Raw genomic sequence first — 22,211 nt, forward strand, 5'->3', positions numbered from 1 at the left:
TTTTCAACATTAAGGCAAAGCTGGGAGCAAGAGAACCCGACACCTGCTGACAAGGGAAGTATCAAACAATAAGAAACACTTTATTTTAACTTTACAACATATAAATAGACAAATCTGTGCTTTCCAATGTAGTTTTTCTTCCCCTCCCCTACGCCCAGGGTCCTTGTTGCAGTGCCCTGCCTCTGAGAGAAGAGAGCAAGCGGGGCTGAACTGCCGTGGCTAAACCGATCCCGTATGTACAGATCCAGCAGGCACCGCACCCTCCCCAGCTGTCATCTGCTCAGGTCGCGGCTGGCACCTCGGCCGCACAGCATCCTCTCCTCTGCAGAGAGGCCAGCAAAGAAGGGATGCAGGAGGGCTTCCGAGAACGTGATCCTCTGCGAAGGGTCAAATTCCAACATCCTCCTCATCAAGTCAAAGAGCTGCGCATGCTCCAGTGAGTCATGCAACATGTACGTCTGAAAAGAGAAGGGGGGGGACAGAGAGGGGTGCAGCGCTCTGGTAGGACAGGGATCGAACCCCAAGGCCCTAGTTCTGTGACACAGCGAGGCAAGGGCTGTCTCCCATCCCAAAGTACAGCGCCCCTCCAGTGCCCTAGTATCAGTCCTACTTCAGCCACACCAATAACCTACTGTTAGCGCAGGTGAGAGTTTAGGACTCTCTAAAAGCCCGTTACTACAGGAAATTCCCCTCCACACACCCCGCACCGCTGATGCGGGAAGGGAACGGCACGGCAGCTCAGCCTCATGACACAGCCAGCTGGCTGCAGAGCAGCACCTACCCGCAGGGGCTTGCAGTTCTCTTGGACGTATCTGCCGTCAGACGTGTTCTCATCCCATACCAGGTTCCCGTTGTGGAAATATTTTTGCTTCCTGCAAAGGTAAGTAAGGTGGTTAGTGGGACATACTTCCAGCATGTCTCCCACAGTTACATCCATGTAGGTGAGACCCAGTGTGAAGAAAGAGGGTTGGCATCCTGAGTAATTAGTCACCAAGAGCTGACTGGACTGTCTGAGTTCAGGAAGAGGTTCTTACCGAGTTTTGTGAATCATGTGAGATGGAATTGGCCCGAGGATTTTTTCCATCATGACAAGATGCTCACGATTCTCATGAGTCTGCAAAGGAAAAGAGCAATGGTGCATTAATTCAGAACTTGCGAGGTCTGACGACGAAAGATCTGTCACCTATAAAAGTACAGGGGAAGATGAGACAAGCCTCCCTCAGGAATGATGCAGGTCCTGCCCACCTCTGCATCCTCTCATTTTTCTATTCATAGGCACAGTGAAGAAACCAGAAGAGATCTGAACCTTGGCCTTCTGGCAAGGCACAGGTCCTCACACAGAGTTTTCCTGCGCTTATTTTCAAACTCAGCTTCTGACTTTTACTGCCTGATCTGCCTTTTCCTTCCCTTCACTGAAGTTTGAGCCTTTTTAGACGTTAAGGATTTTTAGGGTACAATGCCTTTTGCAAGAATCATACCTGGAAGAGCGTGAAGCCGCGGTAATACTCAAACAGAATGCAGCCGGTACTCCAGACATCACATGGCTGTGCCCAGCCCAGCTCTGCAAAGAAAATCAAGTTAACTTCATGCTCTCAACAAGTCCCACCAGATTTCTACTAGTTCCTCGTTGAAACTGAGGGGACTACACAAAGACAGATCTCGAAGTTATCTGTGCGTTTTCTGGTGCTGCATGCTGGCAAGAGGACTGGCAGGGAACAGGTTGCCCCCAAGAACTAGAGCACTCTCAAGCTGGTTTTCCTCTAGACAGCATCATCCTGCAGCATTCCTGGGACAACTGTTCTCCACCCCTCTGCGGCTCCCGAAATCCCAGCAGTACTTACCCAGAATCACTTCTGGTGGACGGTAGTGCCGGGTAGCCACAATAGTGGTGTGGTGCTCATGATCGAAGGTGGCGCTTCCAAAGTCTGCCACACGAATGCTTGTGTTCCGAATGGATTTCTCCTCGCAGCTCTGCAAGCAAACAAGTCTTCAGTGCTTCTAATAGCTGGGTTAGGATTACGCTAGGCTTTGAGAGGAGCTCTCTGACCCCAGAGCTACCATGTCTGCACTACTCATCGGAAGGATTATAACTGTGAAGCTCTGAGCTCTTTACGTCTCAGATTGGCGTTAAGGAAAGCCACGGAACACTCCGCTTCGTGGACTGGAGCCACTGAAGCAGTCTTAAGGCTTTTAGAAGACATGGGAGAAAGAAGAGGCCTGACTTACGGTTTGTTCCTATTAAACAGACTTTTAAAGCCCTGTGGGGCACGTACAGAACAGGGAAGATCCAATTTCTGCAGGGAGGGAAAGGCAGGCTATTCCTCGTCTATTCACTTCTCATTTGGACGCACCTTTTTCTCATTGTACAGAGTGTCAAAATCCGAATTGACAAACAAGATGTTTTCTGGCTTGAGGTCAGTGTGAGTCAGCTGGTTGTCATGTAAAACTGCACAGGTGGCAAAGAGGAGAGAAAAAAAAAACCCCATATAAGGAACCACGCGCTGAAGCACCCCTACAACTGCCCATCAAAGCACCAAGCCAAGCCCTTCTCAGCTCCCTCCCGACTCATTCTGGTGAGACATCGTCGCCTGGCGAGGCTGGCCCTGGGTGACTTACATCTCAAGGCATGGCAGAGCTGGTAGGCCATGTGCCGGATCTGAGGGAGAGGGTATGGCTGGAAGTTATTCTCCTTCAGGAACTCGAAAGTGTTCTTGCCCAGAAGCTCAAAGGCAATGCACATGTGGCCATGGAAGTTGAACCAGTCTGACATCAGGACACACAAGCTGTGCAGAGAGAAAGACATGAGGATTAACCGTCGTTCAGGGAGTCGACAGAACAGTCATCCTCCCTGTTTCTGGCTACTTCAGAAGTGGTTGGTGAGCAAAAGCTCCGAGCCAGCTGACTCAGAAGCACAGTAATCCCTCTATGTACACCAGAGAGACACTCCCTCCCCACTTTGCTCAACCACCTCTAAGGGAGAGATCTCCAGTTCAAGTGGGACAAGGCAGCAGGTGGTTGTTAGAAAAGTTTTGGTTAATTTTTCCTCACTGTGACCTAGCACGTCAATCATTAAGAGTTTTAAGAAAACAAGTGTTCAGTAGAACTAGAGACAGACTTCTTCCAAGACCAGAGAGAGGTTTCCCCACACACAGGAGCCAAGCCCTCAGCCCGTGTTTCTCTAGACATCACCCAAGCAGAGCGCTTATCTGCAAGGATGTGGTACTGACTACCCAGGAGTCTCGTAGGAACTTACAATTTGTTCTCCTTGTCCTTCTCTTTGATTTTTTTCAGGACATTAATTTCCAGCCTGGCTGCTTCTCGGTACTTTCCAACATTTTTTATAATTTTCAGTGCCACTTGAGATTTGCCTCTGTAAGGGAAGAGACAAAAAAATGGAGTTAGACAGAAAAGCCCACATACACACATCCTCAGTCCACAGAAAGAGGGCACATCCCAGTTACTCCCGTCAGGTCTTCATGTGTTGAAATGTTCTATCATTTCTGGGTCCCAACAAAGCTCTCAAGGTCTGCCAAAGATTTATGCTGCTTGACCGGCAGTTAATTTGAAGCGAAAGGTTATTGCTTGGTAACACTCCAAAGAGAGCTGCAGACAGCTCTGCGAGCACACCATTTCCTGACACAGCAGTCTGTAAGGTCACCGTGACGCCAGCAGCCACCTCCCCTCTCCAACTGTGCCAGAGAGATTTCTGAGGAGGCAGGAGATCCCAGCAGCTCCTATACTAAGTTGACCCCCACGGCTCAGAGCCAGACAAAAGGTCAGGAAGAGGCAGGGGTCAAGTGTAATCACAGGAGAGGTTAAAAAAAAAATAAAAAAAAAATAGAGAGGTACCCCAGCAGATTTAAGAGGTCACTTTCCCCAGCTGCCTGGCCCATCCCTCAGCCGGAGTCCACTGCAGTAGAACAGCCTGTGCCGGAGCTCTCAGCCACTGAACAAACTCCCCTGCCTCCCTTCACACACCAGCCTGCACACTCGGGGCACTGAGGTACGAGGCCCCTTCCCACCTGCTATGAGAAACAACTTCTACCACAGCGACAAGTGGAAGGTGACAACAGTTCGGTCCAGTGGAGGCCCAGGCAAAACTGGCAGCACTAATCCTGCCACGCTTGCCAGCATCTGGGCTTGGTGCACATGGGACAGACGAGTTATCTGGAAGGGAAAGATGCCTACCTGGCATGGTCCACACACTCCACCACTTTGCCAAAAGTGCCTTCACCAAGGCTGCCAACAATTTCATCTAGGAGAGAAAACAGGAGTGGATGTGAATTCAGGGTCTTGGCGAGAGCTGAGGTCCTGCAATTTCACAGCAATAAAATGTCAAAGCAAAAAATGTCACTGCTACGCTCTTTAAAACTCAAGTGTCTATTGTCTGCCTCAGGCAATTTACTGGCCAGTCCATTTATAAGCAATAAAACACTAGAGACCCCTCCAGTACAATACGAGAGATCTCGTCTAACATGGGGATAGAAAGTAGAGAGGTAAAGTTTTACGAAAGGTGGCTGTACATCGCTCTTGAAGCCAATCGCCGATCCTGCACACCAGGTGGCCTTCCTTGTCATCTTCCACGCTCCTGCTGCGCTTACTGCTCTGTTGGCTTCTCTGTACACACCGCCCCCCGAAACGGCATACGACCAAGCGCGCACAGCGGGCAGTTCCGAGTGGCAGGATTGTGTTGTCATTCAAAGGTGGAGATGACGGTGCGTCGGTGGTTGGATTTTCCAGATCCCAGCATTTCATAAGGCACACAGCATATATAACGATAGGGATATTGCAAGGGACACGTCAAGACACAAACTAACTTCAAAACAGAAAAGTAATCAACAGCTACAGGTATGTAAAGAAAACTCTCTCATTAGCTACACCTCTGGTGCCGCCGCCTCTTAGGCAGTAAAATGCCCCCCTCTTCTCTGAAGGGAAGCAGCAGCTGGGAAGCTCCAGTGTTAGGTGGCTTGGCTTGGCACCACCGTTCCCCACAGGAGCAGCTTCCTCCGCAGCACCAGAGGATGCTGCCAGAGGCACAAGAAGAAGGAGGGCTTTGCCAGAAGAACGTCATTTTCTCCGCTGGCAAAAGTGATGAAGGGTATACAAGCTGTCAGTTTGGACAAGCTGTCCAGTAGAAGCCAGAGTAGCAGTTCTCCCTCTGTGTAGCCTGCTCTTTTGTACCTCAGTTGACAGATCACCAGCTACCCAGAGCCGTGTCCTGCCCCGGCTACGAACCAGCCCTTCCCTTCTTGACAGAACCAACTACGATGCTGATCCTAAATCCAGACGCCCGACGGGCTGCAAACAGACCTGGTGTTGTGCATTGGCCTTAGGATGCAATTTTAAGCCTGGGAGAACTTCAGGAACAGGCCAGTTAAATTAATCCCCGGGGAGCATTTCACTCTGCTTCAGGTGCCCACTAAAGGTTCGAGGTCACATTTACCTCTGCTACTGCTAGCTTCTACTGGAAAACCAGCCGAACATTCCAGAAAGGACCCAGGGTCCACAAAGCGAGCTGTCCTAATTCCTGATCTTTTTCTATCCAGCTTTAAAAATAGTTACAATCTCTACAGCCGAAGAAATTAATACAAAGCTCTACACTTCCACTCCTGAGCTTCTATCAGGCTTCTCTTCTGTGCCCCTCACCCCCCAGCTAGTCCAAAATAATGAGCTACAATCAAACCCCAAAAGGTCAGCTGAAACGGAGGAGAAGGTAGAGAGGACAGTTGAGACAGCTGTGAGACTTCAAGGGATTTGGATCACGCCAGCCCAAACCTGTACACCGTTATCACACACACACAAACCGCACTGGAGCATTTTCATCATAACCCTGGCTCTGCCTAAAACTAAGAGAGTCAACTGGAAAGAAATAAAAGGAGGAAAGCAACAGACCGTCAGAAGTTCCCAGCCATGCAGATATCCACTACAACTGCAGGGATCAGGACTCGGTCGTTTAGTTGTAGTGACATTTAAAAGCGACAAACGTGTGAAAGATGGAAACGTTCCTTACAGGAGAGAAGCAGTGAAGCAGAGACCTTCGGTCCGATACCTCACAACATTTCCAGGGTACTCCCAGTCTCGGGACCAGCCTCCCCACCCAGTTCCAAATATTCCCTGTTAATCCTTGAAAGGAATACTATGTTTCAGGGTGGAAAACAGGGAAGTTTTCAAAGAAGCTGAAATCCAAGGACACTTGTGTGGAAACAGGCAACGAGGACACGTGCGTACCCTCAGAAGGTGGAAGCCTTTCTCTAAGTACAGTGGGACAGGGGTTAATAAGCACAGGGCTAACGACTCGGAGAACTGGCTGATTGATCCCATCTGGTACAGGATCCTGGCACACAGTCAAACCAACGTGCCTTTGCAGGAGCGCTCCGTACCACCGCTGCATACCAAAGCCCCGAGCAGCAGCGGCGGTACGCAGAAGTGAAGCCCCAGCCACGTATAAACCTGAACAATGCCCCATCCCCAGCAGCCAGGCTGGCCCGCGGCCAGGCGCGCCCCTGTTAGCCTGTCACGTGTGTGCCATTTGAAGCTCTCCCGCATCCCCTCCCCAGCCATAAAGAATACGGCTTCGTTTCCTCACTATTAAGGCTGCAGGGGCTGGACTGGTAAAAACCAATAGCTACAAATGCTTCCTACTGAACAAGACACAGATTTCGGACTATACATTCCACGTAATGAAAACACACACAAAAATGGGATCAGAGGTACTCACCCAGAGTGTTCAGAGCTGAAAGGAGGTAAGAACAGTTAAACCCCTGAACAATCCTAAACTCATTCTGGATGCTACTCACCGAGGAGGCACTGCTACAAGACCTGGTCCTGCGTTTCCGGCAGTGATGCTGATGCTTCTTGGGACGGTGCTGCTCTCTGCCTCTGGATCGCCGCCAGTTTCGCGAGCGGGTCGAGTAATAATCCTCTCCAAAAGACGGGCTTCGGTCTTCAAATCTGTAGGCATCACTGTCCCGTCTGTATCTCCTGTGATAAGGCATCCTGTCATGGCTGTAGGACAAACAACAATGCATTTATAAGCCTGGAAAAGCAGGAAAGACAGAATCCTGCTGAAACTTAAGAGCTCTTGCTCCCACTCCCTGGTGGCAGGGAAGAAGCAGCTAGCGCCCCAGCTTCAAACCACCCCTCTGCTGCAGCTCCAATGCTGGCCGCTTCTCAGATGAGAAAAAGGAGAAAGTTTTCAAGAGAAAAATAGTGCGGTACTCCCATGTTCCAAGGGGCTGGGGGGGAGACAACTCACTTGGAGCTCGATCTGAGCTGCCTACCTCATCTGAGCCACCCCTGCCACCATACCAAGTGTTTTTCTAGCATCGTTTCTCCTCCCCCAGGGAGGTCTCTCATTAGTTCTTAAGCAAACGAGAACTGAGGCCAGCAGCAGTGCTCTAGGCATCACCCCAGGGGGGACTGGAGTCCCCTAACCACCAAGCCTTCTGTGTACATATACACACAGCCCAGCTCAACACACCATTAGCGAGAGCTAGAAGGAAAAATTGGTCTCCACAGTATAGTCAAGCTCCTGCACCTCTAGCAACAACTGAGCTCTGCAAGTATCTAAAGGAAACTCTTGGTCAAGCTCATCTCTGCATCAGGAAGGGCCAGAAGACCTCAGACAAAGCTCTCCTGAGGGAGTACTTACAAGCTGGCATCGCACGCACGGTTTTAGGTACCATGTGTGCACATTAACGATAAGAGCAACTCTCCCCGCCCCGCGCTCAATGAGCAAGCATCTGCAAGCTCCAAGTGCCTCAAACTGCAGTTCTGCAGCTCCTGCCTTTTGCTCTGCGGGTCCCACATGTTTCCTTGGCAGCACTGTTGTGGTACCTCTCAAACTGGACGACAAAAATGGTATTGCTTAGCAGTGATTCCATTCCATCACTTCTGCCCCCGAAAGCACAACAAAGTCTTTTGCACTTAGCCCTTGCAGCTGGTCTAATAAACCAGCCTCCACCACAAGTCTTGCTTTTTTCTCACACATATTGAGTGAGAAACTGCATTTTTGGTAGAAGATGTCACAACCTGGAACTAAGAACAGCACGTTGGCTATCCAAGGACAAACAGCAGCATTCTGGGCACGTGCCGGGCCAGGTTAATGCCATCACCCAGCTGACAGCAAGAGCAATGGCTTCGCCAACCAAGACCTCGCTGCAGCTGCATCAGCCCGGAAACAGGAACCTGCGTTGTTTGTGCTTCTCTGCTTTAGCAACAGTTAGCTGTCTCGCCGACAGCTTCACATTCATCTCCTCTTGGGTCAAGAATACAATGTCAAACTGCCCGCTGAAAGCAGTGGCTCTAGGTCACCACTGAACTATCCAAAACACAAAAAACCCAAACCCCCATGGCTCTGTTCCAACATCAATACTCCACTTCAAACACACCTTGAAACTTCAGTGTTTACTTTCAAGATACAGAGGAATCAGAAATGACAACCTGAAGGACTCAGCTACAGAGGAGACCAGGGAACCTGTGAGAGGCTCAGAGTCTGGAACTAAAACGGCAAAAGCCTGTGTTCATCCAAATCTGTCCTACCTAACCCATCAGATGGAAAAATGGGAAAGCCCACTGGGTGTTTCACAATCCACTTCCTTCAAGTAAACAAAAGCCAGGCTCAGAAGAGAAATTAATCTGTAGAACATTTCAGGAATTTAAAGATGAACTCAGCTCCCTTCTGCCTGCACCTGCCCTGTTCAACCACTGGCCGAACCAGTGGAACCACACCAGCTCCAGTACCACCGAGCAGCGAGGACTGCTAGCCTGTTTTGGTCGAACACCACGACATGTCAGCACACGGCTCCCCATCAGCGTTCCCGCCTCTATTCCAGAAACCTCGCCGCAGCTTCTGTTATCAGAGGCCTTATCCACCCCGCTTCCAGTACCTAATTGTCCCTGTGGAAAGGCTGAACAAAGAGAGGATCAAAGGTAAAAATCCAGAGTCAAAGCAGGAAAGATCATTAGTGATGCTCAGATCCTTTCTGACAGGATAGGCGAGGGAAAAGTGTCGTTACTTTCAGTCTGGTTTGTAACACTTTCAGAAGGAAGTGGGTCGTTGGGAGAGAAAGACTTTAATGCCTGCACAGCATTAGAACCGGGAAATGTGATTCCAGGGCAGGCTGCTCTCCCTCATTAGTATTAAAGACGTGGCTTTGGGAAGAACTTTTGGCTGGATGCAGCGGCAGAAATGCATAAGGAAAGGCACACGCAATTAAGCCCTTTACTTCCATCTCTGGGATTTACAGGTCTAAAGCTGATCTGCAGTCAGGAAATGAAAGCTGCCAGCGCTCAGCACTCGCTCTGAAACACGAGCAGAATTGAGGACGAGGGTTTATTAGATAACCGTCCCTGCTCGCTCGCCCCGCCAGGGTGGCTGCCGGCGGGCAGGCTGTCCCCCCGGCCTGAAGCCCCCCGTACCTTCTCGATCGCGACCTCCTGGCGAGATCCCTGCGGGGTGGGTACCGCAGCCTCCCCTCGTAGTCTCTGCTGCGAGACCTCTTCCTCTTCCACCTGTGTGCCAGGTAGCTCTCCTGCTCCGGGGACCGGTATCGCTTACAGTGATGCATCTGGGGGGACAGGGGGGTTCACAGCCTGTCCCCCCGCCCCGAGGGACCCCAGCCCCCCTGCCCGAGGGGTGCAGGCGCAGCCCCCCGGCGTGCCCAGGGAAGCCGGCCCCTGCCCACCCGCCTGCCCACCCGCCGGCAGCGTGGGGGGGTTGCAGCCGGAGGCCTCCCCTCAGCAAGCAGGCCGTTAGCAGTTACTGCCCCGGTGCCCTCTACAGACCCCCCCGGTGACCCCTGCAGAGCCCCCCCGGTGCCGCTCGCGTTCCCCGGCTGCGGTAACCGCTGGGCGGGGCGTGCCCGGCTGCCCCCAGCCCGTGAGCTCCGGGCCGAGGCCCCGCCGCCCGCCCCGGGGCACGGTCCCCGCCGGGGCCACACGTCCCACAGCGGCGCGCGGCGGCCCGGGCCCGGGCCCGAGCTCCCAGCTCCGGAGCGCCGGGCCGGATCCCCGCCCCACCGGGCGGCCCCGCCGGGCGCCCCCAGCCCCGCCCCGCCGGGCCGGCCCCGCTGGCTCACCGCCCCTCCGCGCCCCTCCGCTCGGCGGGTGCGGCCCGGCCTGGCCCCCCCGGCCCCGCAGCGCCGACGTTGCCGCTTCCGGTTCCGGTGCCGCCCGCCCCGCCCCGCCCCGCCCCGCCCCGCGCGGCCGGATCGGCTCCGCCCCGGGCCGCTTCCGCCGCCGCTCGGTGCCCCGGGGGCCGCAGTTGACGGCTGCCGCGCGGGGCCGCGGGGAACGGGCCCGCCCGGGGGGCGCGGGGAGCCGGGCTGGGGCTGGCACGGGCCGCCGCCTCACCGCCGGCCTGCCGCACCGCCCCCCGCCGCACCGGCCCCCGCCTCGGCCGGGCCACCGGGCACCGCCCCCCGCCGCACCGCCCCCCGCCGCACCGGCCCCCGCCGCACCGGCCCCCGCCGCACCGCCCCCCGCCTCGGCCGGGCCACTCGTGGCCTTCCTCCCCGTGGGCCGCCTTGCCATGGCCTTCCTTGGCACAGCCTTCCTCCCCGTGGCCTTCCTCGCCCAGCCTTTGCCATGGCCTTCCTCACCATGACAGTGTTCGCAATGACAACCCTCATGATGGCAGCCCTCTCCATGGCCTTCCCACCACGGTCTCCATCACTGTGGCCTGTGAACCTTCTCCCCCCATGGGCTCTGCAGACAAACTCCTTCCACCAAGCGGGGCTGAGAGCCACCGTTGTCCCCACGGGGACAGGTGACCATCCCCTCCCACCAGGCTCTGGAGGACAAGCCTTGCTCCCAAAGCGGGACTGTGGATGCTGCTGGCCCATGGCACAGCCACGCGAAGAGCACCGGGATAGGAAAGAGCTTCAACCACTCTGCGTGTGCAATCGTGCTCAGACCTTTTGTTTGTCCATCAACCACTCATTTGGGCCAGCAATTAATGAAAAGTGCTGATGAACACCTTTAGCACTGGCGCAGGGAGGGTTGGGGTGGTGTCAGCAAGTCTTTGTGGCTCTCGTGGAGGAGCAGAGCGTGTCCCAGCCTGTGTGGACAGGGGACAGCCTGGTGAGGGTCTTCCCTGCTGTGGGACTGGGCGGAAAGGGTGGGCTGGTGGCGGTGGGTTAGAAGGGACGGTAGATTCCACCACCGTGGTGGCCACGGGGCTGGTCTCCCATTCGGGTGAGCTTCCCACCCGTCTCCTACCACAACCGAGCTTTTGGGTGCTCGGGGCTCACTCCAGGTGCAGGCACCGAGTGGCTGGCTGGTGGGCGTAGCAGGGGAAGGCTCCTCTTCTCTCCCCAGGGCTGAAGCCATCTCACACAGGCTACCCCCCAGAGGATCTCCAGCCCTGGTGATGGAGCCCAGAGTTCTCCCACAAGGATGTGTGGGCTGAGACCTCACCTCTCCAGGCTTGGAGACCCCCCTTCCCTCACTCCTGTGGGCAGCTGAGCCCTGGACAAGCCCTGCCCGTGGGCTGCGGGCACGGCCGGGGTCCCAGAGCATCGGGCTGGATCCGGTGCCACCGCGCTGACTCCAGCTGCCCCCGGCTGCACATCTCCCTCCAGTGCAGCAACCCGGCCCCGGGGGCACAGGGGCCCACCTGCACGCGGCCCAGTGGGGAGCTGCGGGTGTAGATGCGACCCTGTGGCAGGAGAGGGGCAGAAGCAGTGTGGGACATGGCTGGTGGCCTTCCAGCAGAGCTAGGAACACCCGTTACCCCAAGAAGAGCAATCCCACCCCAGCAACCTCCCGTGGACAGCAAGAAATAGCTCCTTGGGGCTTGCTTGTGCCCCTCCCGCGAGTGGGGGCTGAGACCCTTGGTTGCAGGAGGAGCTTCTGAGCACAGGTGACCCAGGCCACCTTCTTAGCTGTGGTCACCTCCATCCTGCTCACCTGCATGACAGTGAACTCCAAGGATAGCTCTTGCTTCTGGATGTCCCCAGCAGGGAGGCTGAAGAGGAAGGGCATGTTCCAGATGGGGTTGTAGCCGGTGATGGACTTGGTCTCCTTGGTGTCGATGACGTGGCCATTGTGGTAAAGGTGGATGATGACATAGTGGCCTGGAAATGGAGACAGAGCCTTGGTGAGAGGGACCTGCTCCGGGCACGCACCAGGGAGGGAGGCTGGAGGTTGGCAAGCCAGATTCCTGCACACCATGGGCAGCCACATTGGGGTGCCGGGGGGGGGGCTACAGGTCCTCCGTGGGGCTCTGCGGAGCTGTGGGCAGAGGACAGGGAGATGCTGTCCATCTTGGTTGCACCTACCCCTCCCCTCCCTGGTTGGGAGCAAGGACCTCCAGAGTCCTCAGCTCATGTCCCTGCCCACGTCCCAGGCTTTGCGTGAGCTGGGGGGAGACAGAGATGATAACAGCCAGTGGGACAGAAAGCCCCGTGCTATTTTTTTTACATATATAAATATGTATATTTTAAGCGTTTGGGGGCCATATTGGAGATGTCTAGATCCTAGCTGCCCTACCTGTACTCATTTAGCTTAGGAAAGAGAAGTTCAAGAGGAAATAAGACTACCTGCCAAGCAAAAGGAGGGGTTGCCATTCCCTGTGCCCACCTGGGCATCGCCTTGCCCCCCGGTCCATGCCCCGTGCCCTACCTGGTGTGCCCGGCATGTGCGAGAGCTGGCCCAGGTGCTCTGCCTTGTGGACCAGCACCTTGATGCGGCTGGCCAGGGCTGGAGAAGGAAAAGCTGGCCAAGGGATGTGGGTGGTTTGGGTGGGAAGGAGAGGACGCTGCGGCTCGCATCATGGGCGCTGAGGCACTGGAATGAGGTGAGAGAGCAGGAAACACCGTGAAACCTTCTCCAACCTCCTCTAGTCTCTCCAGCTCAGGGATGCTTGCCTCCCACCTACACTACGGGTGGGTCATGAATGGGCAAAAAAGGGCCAGGAAGGTGAATTTGATGCTTACCATCCCCGCGAGGATGGTGCCAGCTCTGCATTTACCCCTTCCACCCGGGCACCCCCATCTTCAGCGAAGCCCCCAGGCAGAGATGCTGCCACTCCTTATGGTTGATGGATGTTAATTATGGGCAGCTGATGAACCTGCACCACAGCAGAGGACACCACAGGGATGGGGGCTGCTGTCTCAGTGCCTTCAGTCCCTCCTGCTGCCTCCCACCGGGTGGTGCTTGGAGGAGGCTCTGCCTCTCACTGGGGAGTTTTAGGGCTCTGAGACCAAGCAGAGCTCAGCCAAAACATGAAGACAACCCCCGTGCTGGAGCCTGCTGCTGCCTCACCTTTCTGAGCTTGGTTTTGGTGCTTGACAGCTCCCAGCTGTAGCAAGAAGATGCCCAGGGGTCCCAGGTGGCCTGAGCACAGGGAAAGAGGACCTCTCCCACAAAGGAGTCCTTGAGGCTGCAGAACCTGGTGTAGACGGTGAAGTGCAGGGTGAAGCTCCTCAGCTCCTCCAGGCTGTACCGGCCGAACCGGCACGGCTGCCGGCGGGCAGGGTGGAGGCTGCTGTGGTGCATGGCCACATGCCGGGATGCCGGGAGCTGCGGCAGCAGGTACACCTTGACGTAGCAGCCCTTGGGCAGGTAGGAGATGCTGAGAATTGTCACAGTGAGCGTGGCCTCAGCTGGCGAGTAGAACAAGTTGCAGTGGAGCCGGGGACGCTGCTTGCGGCCAGCGCCAGCGGGCAGCGGGGTGGGTGGTCCTGGGATGGGGTGCACTAGTGGGCTTTCCTCATTGCAGAGTTTGGCTCTGGAGATGGTGCGGCAGCGCTGCCATGCTTTCGCCGGCTTTTTAGGGAAGGGAAGAGTGGGCAAGGATGCTCTGCCACGGAGGAAGGCCCTGCAGGGTGCTGATGATGCACAGGAACCCTCTTTTTCCTGGGCACCCAGCACCTCCCCTGCCACTTCTTCATACACCTGCTGGACAGGCACCGGCACCGTCCCGGCGGGCAGAGCAGGTCCCAGCTCCACCATTGCCTGCTCCCGGCTGAGGCGGGGGTGCTGGCGGTGCCACCAGCACACGGTGCAGCCCAGGAGGATGCTGAGACAGAGCAGGGCCAGCCCTGCACCAAGGAAGACCTGCAAATGCACTGGAGAGAGACGGGCACTACTAGCACAGCAGATCTTGCCAGGGCTGCACTGCCGTGGCTCTCGGCGGGGGATGGAGCAATGGAGAAGAGCAAGGCCTGGGTGCCCACCTCCCCTGCCATGCCTGTGACCCACCCCCATCGTTGCAATCCGGGATCGGAGTGGGGCATCCCAAAGCCAGAAGGTGGGAGTTGGCTTGGTCAGGGCCGTGCTCGGCACCTGTGGGTGTGGGCAGCCTGACACCAGGCCGCTCCGGCGAGGCGAAAACAAACGGAGCCTCACCCCGGGGGTGATAAGGGCTTGGGAAAGGCGGCATTATCAGTTATTAGCTCTGCTGCCAGGGTGATGCGGGTCGCTTGCTTGGGGGGGGGGGCGCACAAAATGCGTGGGGAGGCCCTGGTGCCCCTGGGGAGGAGCAGGAGACCTGCAAGGGGGAGATTTGGGGATGCCTGAGCTGGATTCAAAGCGGCAGCGCTCCCCAAGTTGTTATGTATCCAAGCCTGGCCCCCAAAGAGGGGGCACCTCCTCCCCAAGCTGTGCCCAGAGGACCAGTGTCCTGGGGGGGTTAAGCTGGACTTTATCCCTCCTGGCTGGGATGCCCGCGGGGTTTCGGGCTCCCCAGCAGCTGAGCAGGGTGGCATCTCTGCATGTGGATCGTTTAAGGACCAGGGAACCAAACTCCTGGACATCAGCGCTGAAGTTTCGTAGGAAACTTGTTTTTCAGAGGTGAGCAACAAGCGCCAATGCAAATCCCTCCCGTGCACAGAGCCGGCTTCGCCTGCAGCCCTGCAGTGAGGGATTACGGAGAGCAGGGTCTGGGCAAAGCTCCGCCAGAGCCTGAGCCGCCTGGGTGGAGGAATCGTCGTGTTTGCCCCACGCGTGGCGCTGGGCTCTCCTGCCCAGATACTTCCCTCTGCGCTGGGCGTCTTTAGCCCTTTGTTATGTGTTAGGGAAGCCAGGCTGCGGTGGGATGAGCGGCAAATGGCGGCATTTAGGGGAGGGATGGAGGGAAGGGGGCTGGGATGTGAACTTGCCTGGAGGATTATATTCCAGCCCAAACAACGGCTGCCAATGTCCACGGGCATCCAGCCCTGGGAAAGCGAGTTGGGAGGGCTGGAGCATGGCCACCGCAGGCGTACAGATCCGCACTGGTCTGTGGGGCTGGGGAGGGTGAGTGGGGTCCCCTTTGGGTGCCTGTTTCAGGGTGCTGGGGCAGCCAGGTGGGACGATGCTGTGCAGCAACCTGCTGCACCGAGCAGGTAAGAGGGCTGGAGGCTGGCAGGGCTGCAGGGCTGTCCTGGATCTTGGCGCTGAGGTTGGGGTGGCCACCATGGAGCCCCCCTTCACCTGACAACAGGTCTCTGAGACCCCCCTCCAGCCCGGCACTGGGGCCCACACATTCCCACCCCCGATATTAAGGCTGCTGGTGGATAAACACCACGGCCGTGCGCCCCAAGGGTGTTTGCTCCCCCCCTTTGCCAGAACCCACCTTACCTGCTTCAGGCATCTGGCTTTTAAGGTGTGAAGTGAGGGCAGATGGGTCCTTGAGCCGGGAAAAGCTGGAGCTGGGCAAGGCCAAAGGCAGCGGTGGGCAAGGGGAAGGGAACGCGGGGGAAAGGCTCTGCCTTCACCTGCCTGCCACCCGGATAGGCTGGGACCGGAGCCCAGGTATGCTGGGAGGCTCTGCCAGCCAACTCTTGTCCGATAACCAGGGGGGGGGGCGGGGGGCTGTAAAACACAGGCACGGCTCTTCTCGCACAGCGTGGAGTGAAATCAGCAGAAACCCCAAGAGGCAGCTGAATTTTGTGGCTCGGGTGCTGTGCGAGCAGGCGGCTTCTCTGCACCCATCAGCGCGCTGCTGTTCCGTCCTCTGCAGGGAGGCAGCCGAGGCAGCCAGGATGCTCAGAACAGGCGCGACTGGTGCCTTACAGCATCCCGCCCTGGTGCCGCCGAGGAAGCCCAAGTGGATCTGTGCTCTGGGAGGCCATGCCAGCGTGTGCCGCAGCCCCGGCACTGCCGCCGCCGTTGGATGCGTGTTCCAGAGCCACCCATGGGTCCCCCCTGCAGCCAGGTGCCGATGGAGAGGCCAGCGGGCAGCGCAGGCAGGGTGCGGGCAGGAGGGGAGAGGTTTCCAACTCCATGGCATGGGCATGGCGGGCATCGGTGGGAGGATGGGGAAGGTTGTGGTGCTGAGCCCCATCCCAGCACCCAGCCACCACGGACGGGCCACTGGCCAAAACAAACAGACACCGAGGCATCAGACAGACTGGTATGAAAAGGGCTGGAAACCAGTTCCTCTCCAACGGCTGAACTGGTTCAATGACTGGAAAAACAACATCAGGTGCTGCGTGAATAGCACAAAATGTCATTTTTGTGCAGGAGGCGGTGACGGGAGGGTCTGGGGGAGCAGCTCCTGCCCCAGCTTGGCCCTTGCCAGGCCGGGGCTGGGTAAGGGACACGGGGCAGGGACAGCTGCGGCTCTGAGCCCTCCAGGGACGCCTGGGAGAGGAGATCAGCGTAACTCATCCTGTTTCACGCCTGTTCTCCCCCAGAGCTGTGTGCAGGGGTTCACCAGGGAGCATCCAACCTGGAAGCCCTTTGGCTCCACCCCGTAAGTTCCCAGCTCCTTTCTAGCCACCGCTCCAAACCGCAGCCTGCCACAGCGGGTTTAGAGCCCAGTTCTCCCCACAAGGGTACAAACTGGGAGAGCAAAGACCTGCAAAGACGTAAACCTCATCTAGGATCTAGGCTGAGCCAGCCTCTGGGAATATTTTCCCGGGATGAAGAAGGGGCTGGGAAATTTTTAACTTGCGCTTCAGCCAAACAGCATGGCCACAAAACAGGCTTGCAGGGTCACTGTGTGAAGAGGTAGAAGTTTATTGGAATATAAACATTCAGATAACGTGTAAGATAGAAAAAACCCAACAACAACATATACAGACACTTGTTGGAAGGAGACGTTGAGGTATTTATCCACCGCCTAGGCTATCACATTTCTTTTTTTTTATTTATTTTTTATTATTTTTTTTTTTTTAAATAGGTAAGAAAACTAGTAGCAAGGCTGCTGCAGCTGTTTGGTGAAAACATCTGATCTGACTCTGTTTGGAGCACACACACACACACGCAGTGGCCAAAAGGACTTGGTGTGACACGTTCACATTCACTTTGGGAGCCGAGCAGGCACGCAGCCTCCCCCTTGCCTCTTCCCCCTTTCCCAGGTCACAATCTTTGTGCCTTCCCAGCATAAACTGGGATCTGCTGGAAGAGGACAAGCAGGTTTGGTTTTGTGTTTTGTTTTTGTTTTGTGGTTTTTTTTTCCCCCCAGCTGGGCATCAAACCCAGCTGGCAAATCTCCCCCTGAAACAGGAGCATCAAGGCTGCACGGAAGCAAGCTGGGCGCTTTTGGTTTGGTTTTTGGTGTTTTTTTTTGGCTGCTCACTGCAAAACCTTCGCTGGTCTGGAGTTGAAAGAGAATTAGCCACACTGCAAAGCAGAGCACTTCACGCGAGGAACAGTCCTACCCGCAGTATCAAAACCCCTGAGTACTATACAATCGAACACAGTCGAGTGAAATGAAGCGGAGCCGGGGAGAGGAGGGGGATCCACCGCCCCTGCTCAGCCTTCCCTGGCTCCCGGCTCGGCCGCCCTGTCTCTGCTGCTGGTTTCCATAACCCTGTCCCCAAAGCCTGGCAGCTCAGCAGGAGACCTGGAGCTTGGCAAAACACTCGTTAAGCCAACTGCCAGTATCAAAGCCGGGCTGGGGGAAAGGGTCACTCTTCACAGTCTGAAGGGCTGGTCCTTGCCCCCGTGTACTGAGCAAGGACCAGTTTATTGTTGCAGCTTATTTTTACTGAGGTATCTGTTACACATCCCGACTTGATTCTTTCCCTGAATTGGATACAAAACGATCTGTTAGTCCCTGTCTATTTCCAGTCTAGTTGTGTAAAGCTTATAAACATTAATACTCTAGTAGTGTCAAAGCTGTTTAGCAGTTCAGTGATTCCAGTGCCTTTCTGTGCAAGAAAACACAATGTTAGCATGTGATACATAAGCAAAACCACCCATTACTAACCTCTGCTCCCCAGGACCAGAGAAGAAAGAACAAGGAAAAGCAAAAAGTGCCCCAGTCCCACTCATAGGAAACAGCCCCCAAACCCACCCCCAAATAAAATAAACAAAACCCGAACAAAAGAAAACAAAAAAGGGGAAAAAACCCAACAATCTGAATGAGTCCCAGAGTCTGGGAAACCCTCTCCGAGCCTGCGAGGGTGAGGTGCCACGGAGGCCCGTGGGATCTGTCGAGCAAGCTCCCTGCACCCACGAGCAGCTCAGCTCGCTTCCCTGCCCCGCAGGCGGCCGCTGCTCCCGCTAAAAGCAGCTGGAGGGGGGACATCTCGAGCAGCATCCATCTCAGGACACGGGCATTCCCACCCCTTCTCCCTCGTCCTCCCACCAAGTCCTCGTGACGTCATGCAGCGGGACAACTCAAGCCACAGTGTATAAACTAACGTCTAGAGAGCGCAGAGCTGCTTGCACCCAGGAGGTCTTACCTACGGTTTACACAAGCCTTGGCACCAGCGCTCGGCTCTCAAGGCAGAGCAGCAGCACCGCTGAGCAACGCTGGGGGATTAAAAAGGAGAACCTGACGCTTGAGAGTTCCAAGGAAGGATTATTCATTTTGGTTCCTAGGTACGGTTTTAAGCCTGATGCTCCAGCTGCTGCTGGGGCTTTTCCTGTGGTGGTGTCTGGCTCCGTTTCTTAAAGCCGTGCTCTTTTCAGTAGTATAAAATAAGGAGCTCCTAGGAGCAGGGGCACCCCGGGGGCGCAGGGCCCGTGCCGCAGCTAGCCAGGGGGACCGAGGGAGCTCCCCGGGCTCGTGAAGTCTGACAGAGCCCGGGCTGGGCTGGGCTGCTCACAGTGCGTGGCAGAAAGGACCGGGCAGGAACAGGACAGACGCTTCCAGGCTGAGCTCGGGCTCAGCGGTGCAGGCAGGCACAGCACCTCCAGCCTCCGGACCCGCACGGAGCTCAGTTCTCCCAACAGCTCTGCTCGCCTGCGCGAGCAGCAAAAAGGTGACCTCGTACTGGTGTGACACCGGGCAACTCACCCACCACACGCCAGGAAACTGCTTTTTAGTAGCCTGAACCTCTGGATTTGGTCACAACATATCTACTGGCTCAGGTGGTTCTTACAGAGGCACCCGCGCACAGGTGAAAAACTAGAATAACTTCTTATTTTGGTGCCTCTCACAAAGGCTACCTAACATGGCTTAGTCTTGTAGTGTAGGCAGAATTAGCTGTGCCTGGGTAACGAAGTCCCAGCACGGCAGAGGAGGCAGCTGGGTGCAGCACCACAAGGCCAAGCTGTTCTTTCAGGTGCCAGAAACCACCGTCCTGCGAGAGGCTTGGCCAGTCTGTAGTGTAAGCAGCGCCATCATCTCCCAGCTGCGCTGAGCAGCTTTGCTAAAGGCAAGCTCAGATCCTGGAGCTTAGAAAAACAACAGGGACTCTGGAGGCACCCTCACATCCAACACAAAAGGACACATCTTCTAAGTAAGCAGCCACTCTTGCCCTACCTGTACCTGTCCTCCCGTGTCATGCACATGTCCTGGGACTATGCTGTTCAGCTTGTCTCCTGCTGGCCTAAAGGCTGGGGAAGCCACTGCTCTTTAGCTCAGCTTTTTTTTTTTTTTTTTTTACTTTGTCTTTGGTGATACAATTAAAAATAAAAAAAAATAATCAACACAATGTCAGCAAAACCACATATAAAAAACCCAAGCGATAAGATATGCCAATACTTCCTGAAGAGATTAAAAAAAAAACCAACCCAAAACAAACAAAAAACCCAACAACAAGTACATATCTGAGGTATTTCATCTGCTCAAAAAAACCTGACTTGGGCCCAGAGGATGGGAAGGACGTCACCAGGGCAGGATGGATGGTGCTTGGACCTGATCTCCAGGCTGGGGAAAGCATGTGTGGGAAAGGCCAGAAGGAGAGAAGGGACAGAATGAGGCCACCTGCGCAGGAGTGGAGTTGATGGAGTCACCAAGTCAGCTTACTTGGCTCCAGACACAGGAGAGCCAGGGCCAGCCTTCACTTGCTTTCAACTGCAGGTTTAAGGGAAAAGGCAAGGAAGGGCCAGATTTCCTCTTCCCTGCTTCTGCCCAGGAGCGCAGAAGGTCTCACTCAGCTGAGAGCAGCTGCCTTTTTGTGCATGTACAATTTGCAGGGGACTGGGCTTCTGCAGGCTTGTCCAGAGACCAACCAAGGAACACACGTGTGGCATTAACCACGACACCTACACACACCCTGCAGCCCTGCTGAATCAGATTTCAAATATTTAATTTCTATGTGGCCAGCGCACAGATGGGGAGAGCTTCCAGGGGCTACTGAACCTGACGAGAAGGAAGTCGCCCCAGGAAGCCCAGATCAATCTAAATGACAGCTCTTTGGTGACGAGGGGGGCAGAGGATCAAAACACCGAGCCACAGTAAGTTCAGGCTGTCAGGGTAAATGCCAGTGGGATGAGTTCCTCGAGGGCAGAGAGACAAGGTCAAGGGCATTCAAAACTCGGCTGAAAGCCTGAAGGCAACCGTAGGGGAGAGGCCAGCACCAGCCAGGAGAGCGAAGCAGCTGACGAGAGGTTTTTAATGTGTCTATGGGTCAAACATAGCGGTGAGAAAGTCCTTCCCCTCTTGCCGAGACCTCAGGGTGGGGGAAGGAGGCTCACCAGCCAAGAACACGTGTTCTACGGGAGGACAGATGAACACCGGACCACGACAGAGCCTGAAGAAGGAAAGAGAGGAAGCCTGCCCACTCTGCAGCCACACGGCACAAGCCCCGGGAGGACAGGGGCAAGGCACCCCACCGGCTCTTAGGATTGTCAATACACAGGGTTGTTTTGTGGGAAGAGTCCTTGCGGCCACTGGTTCGAGGAGAACCACATTTCTGGGCCCCAACTCCAGGTCTTTCCACCTGCCTTGGTGACGTCTCAGCCATCTCTCAACCCACAGCTCCTAGAGACGGTCCCTGATTGAAAAACGCCAGGCATGCCCCCCCCCCCTCCATGTCCCACCCGCAACAGGAACACAGCAAACCCTGGGAGGAGGAGGAAGAAAACAAAAAGCAAAAGGGAGGAAGAAAGGGGAGAATAAAGAAAAAAGGCTGGACAAACAGACGATGAAGAAAAACTTGCTGGCATGGAAAGGTTTCAGCATCATCATCATCTTGCTGTTGGCCAACCACAAAAGCAGGTTCCTTGAGATGAGGTAATCTGTGCGACTCCTTCCCGGCTCGCTCCCTGCCGAGAGCAGAGAGAAGAGCTGCCGGAGGCCAGTGTGAGAGACAGCAGGCTCGGCCGTCCATCAGAGAGACCAGCTGGTGGAGGGCTCTGCGCTGGGGGTTCCCCGGGATGAGGTAGGGCTGGGAGAGCAGTGGGAGCTGCTGCTGCTGCTGCAGGAACTTTGGGTGCTGGAGCCTGCAATGAGATGGACGACCGGCTTCTGGGCAAAGAGCACTCCTGCGAGGCAGAGAGAGGTAAAAAGAAGGGTTACTGGGACTATGGGGTGGCACGGCCGAGAAGGATAGGGTGCAGAGCAAAGGACACTCAATCCAACCCCAGCAACCTCATCCCAACAGAAAGAGGCTCAGCACAAGACAAGGAGGCTCAGAGACAGATCAGAGGGTCAATAGTGACCAGGATATAAGAAGGGATCCCCCAGGACTTGTTCTGGCAGCCTCTGTCACGGGGATGTTGCGCTTACAGAAGACAAAGATCCCAAATGGCTTCAACACCTTTGGAGGAGAGAAGCAACTTGCATTGCACCGCAGTGCCAGGCCTCCCACCTGGGCTTTGTCCAAGGATGCACGTGTGTGACCTGCAGAAGTGAAATGCCTTGAGCAGAGTACACGGGACAACAGTTCGTGCTTCCCAGAGATGCGTGAGGAAGAGCTGAGTAAAGCCACTCCTCAGCAGGAGAAGCGGGATCATACTCCTTCCTACTAACACTGCTGTAGAAGTCCCTTCCCTTGGATTTTAAGAATACTAACAACCACCGCCAAAAGGAAAGGGCACTCGACTGCAGGACCAAAACCCAGAAAGAATGGAAACCATCTCTGCTGAGCCTCCTGAGCCGGGCA

General features: G+C 55.6%; 3 protein-coding genes across 6 annotated transcripts in view; all 3 read right to left on the reverse strand.

Annotated features, from left to right (window-relative positions):
• Window positions 1-59: 59 nt before the first annotated feature.
• Window positions 60-10,320, reverse strand: CLK3 (CDC like kinase 3). The gene is made up of 13 exons (XM_056345266.1): window positions 10,080-10,320; window positions 9,421-9,569; window positions 6,798-7,005; window positions 4,524-4,617; window positions 4,189-4,255; window positions 3,254-3,370; window positions 2,617-2,783; window positions 2,352-2,446; window positions 1,842-1,971; window positions 1,479-1,561; window positions 1,035-1,114; window positions 782-872; window positions 60-458 (listed from the first exon to the last, which is right to left on the reverse strand). The coding sequence occupies exons 2-13, from the start codon at window positions 9,567-9,569 to the stop codon at window positions 273-275; spliced, it is 1,467 nt and encodes a 488-aa protein (XP_056201241.1). The 5' UTR covers window positions 10,080-10,320; the 3' UTR covers window positions 60-272.
• Window positions 10,321-11,446: 1,126 nt separating this feature from the next.
• Window positions 11,447-13,956, reverse strand: LOC130153006 (synaptotagmin-5-like). The gene is made up of 5 exons (XM_056347397.1): window positions 13,267-13,956; window positions 12,827-12,881; window positions 12,625-12,702; window positions 11,911-12,077; window positions 11,447-11,659 (listed from the first exon to the last, which is right to left on the reverse strand). The coding sequence occupies exons 1-5, from the start codon at window positions 13,954-13,956 to the stop codon at window positions 11,447-11,449; spliced, it is 1,203 nt and encodes a 400-aa protein (XP_056203372.1).
• Window positions 13,957-16,931: 2,975 nt separating this feature from the next.
• Window positions 16,932-22,211, reverse strand: part of ARID3B (AT-rich interaction domain 3B) — a 36,754-nt gene continuing 31,474 nt past the window's right edge. For all 4 annotated transcript variants that reach the window (XM_056345773.1, XM_056345771.1, XM_056345774.1 and 1 more), the window contains exon 9: window positions 16,932-21,591. In XM_056345773.1, the coding sequence (XP_056201748.1) occupies window positions 21,437-21,591 (155 nt within the window). In that variant the 3' untranslated portion in view covers window positions 16,932-21,436. The remainder of the gene's footprint in view (window positions 21,592-22,211) is intronic.

The sequence above is a fragment of the Falco biarmicus genome, chromosome 7 (assembly GCF_023638135.1).
Source record: "Falco biarmicus isolate bFalBia1 chromosome 7, bFalBia1.pri, whole genome shotgun sequence".
NCBI classification, from domain to species: domain Eukaryota; kingdom Metazoa; phylum Chordata; class Aves; order Falconiformes; family Falconidae; genus Falco; species Falco biarmicus.

Coding starts and splice junctions, on each gene's coding strand:
- CLK3 (XM_056345266.1), bottom strand. CDS start 9,569: ATGCATCACTGTAAGCGATACCGGTCCCCGGAGCAGGAGAGCTACCTG. Junction 3,371..4,188: donor GAGTGTGTGGACCATGCCAG/GTAGGCATCTTT, acceptor CTTCCCTTACAG/AGGCAAATCTCAAGTGGCAC. Junction 873..1,034: donor CACATGATTCACAAAACTCG/GTAAGAACCTCT, acceptor TTACCTTTGCAG/GAAGCAAAAATATTTCCACA.
- LOC130153006 (XM_056347397.1), bottom strand. CDS start 13,956: ATGGTGGAGCTGGGACCTGCTCTGCCCGCCGGGACGGTGCCGGTGCCT. Junction 12,882..13,266: donor CCAAAACCAAGCTCAGAAAG/GTGAGGCAGCAG, acceptor ACCCACCCGTAG/TGTAGGTGGGAGGCAAGCAT. Junction 11,660..11,910: donor TGGAGTTCACTGTCATGCAG/GTGAGCAGGATG, acceptor CTCCTGCCACAG/GGTCGCATCTACACCCGCAG.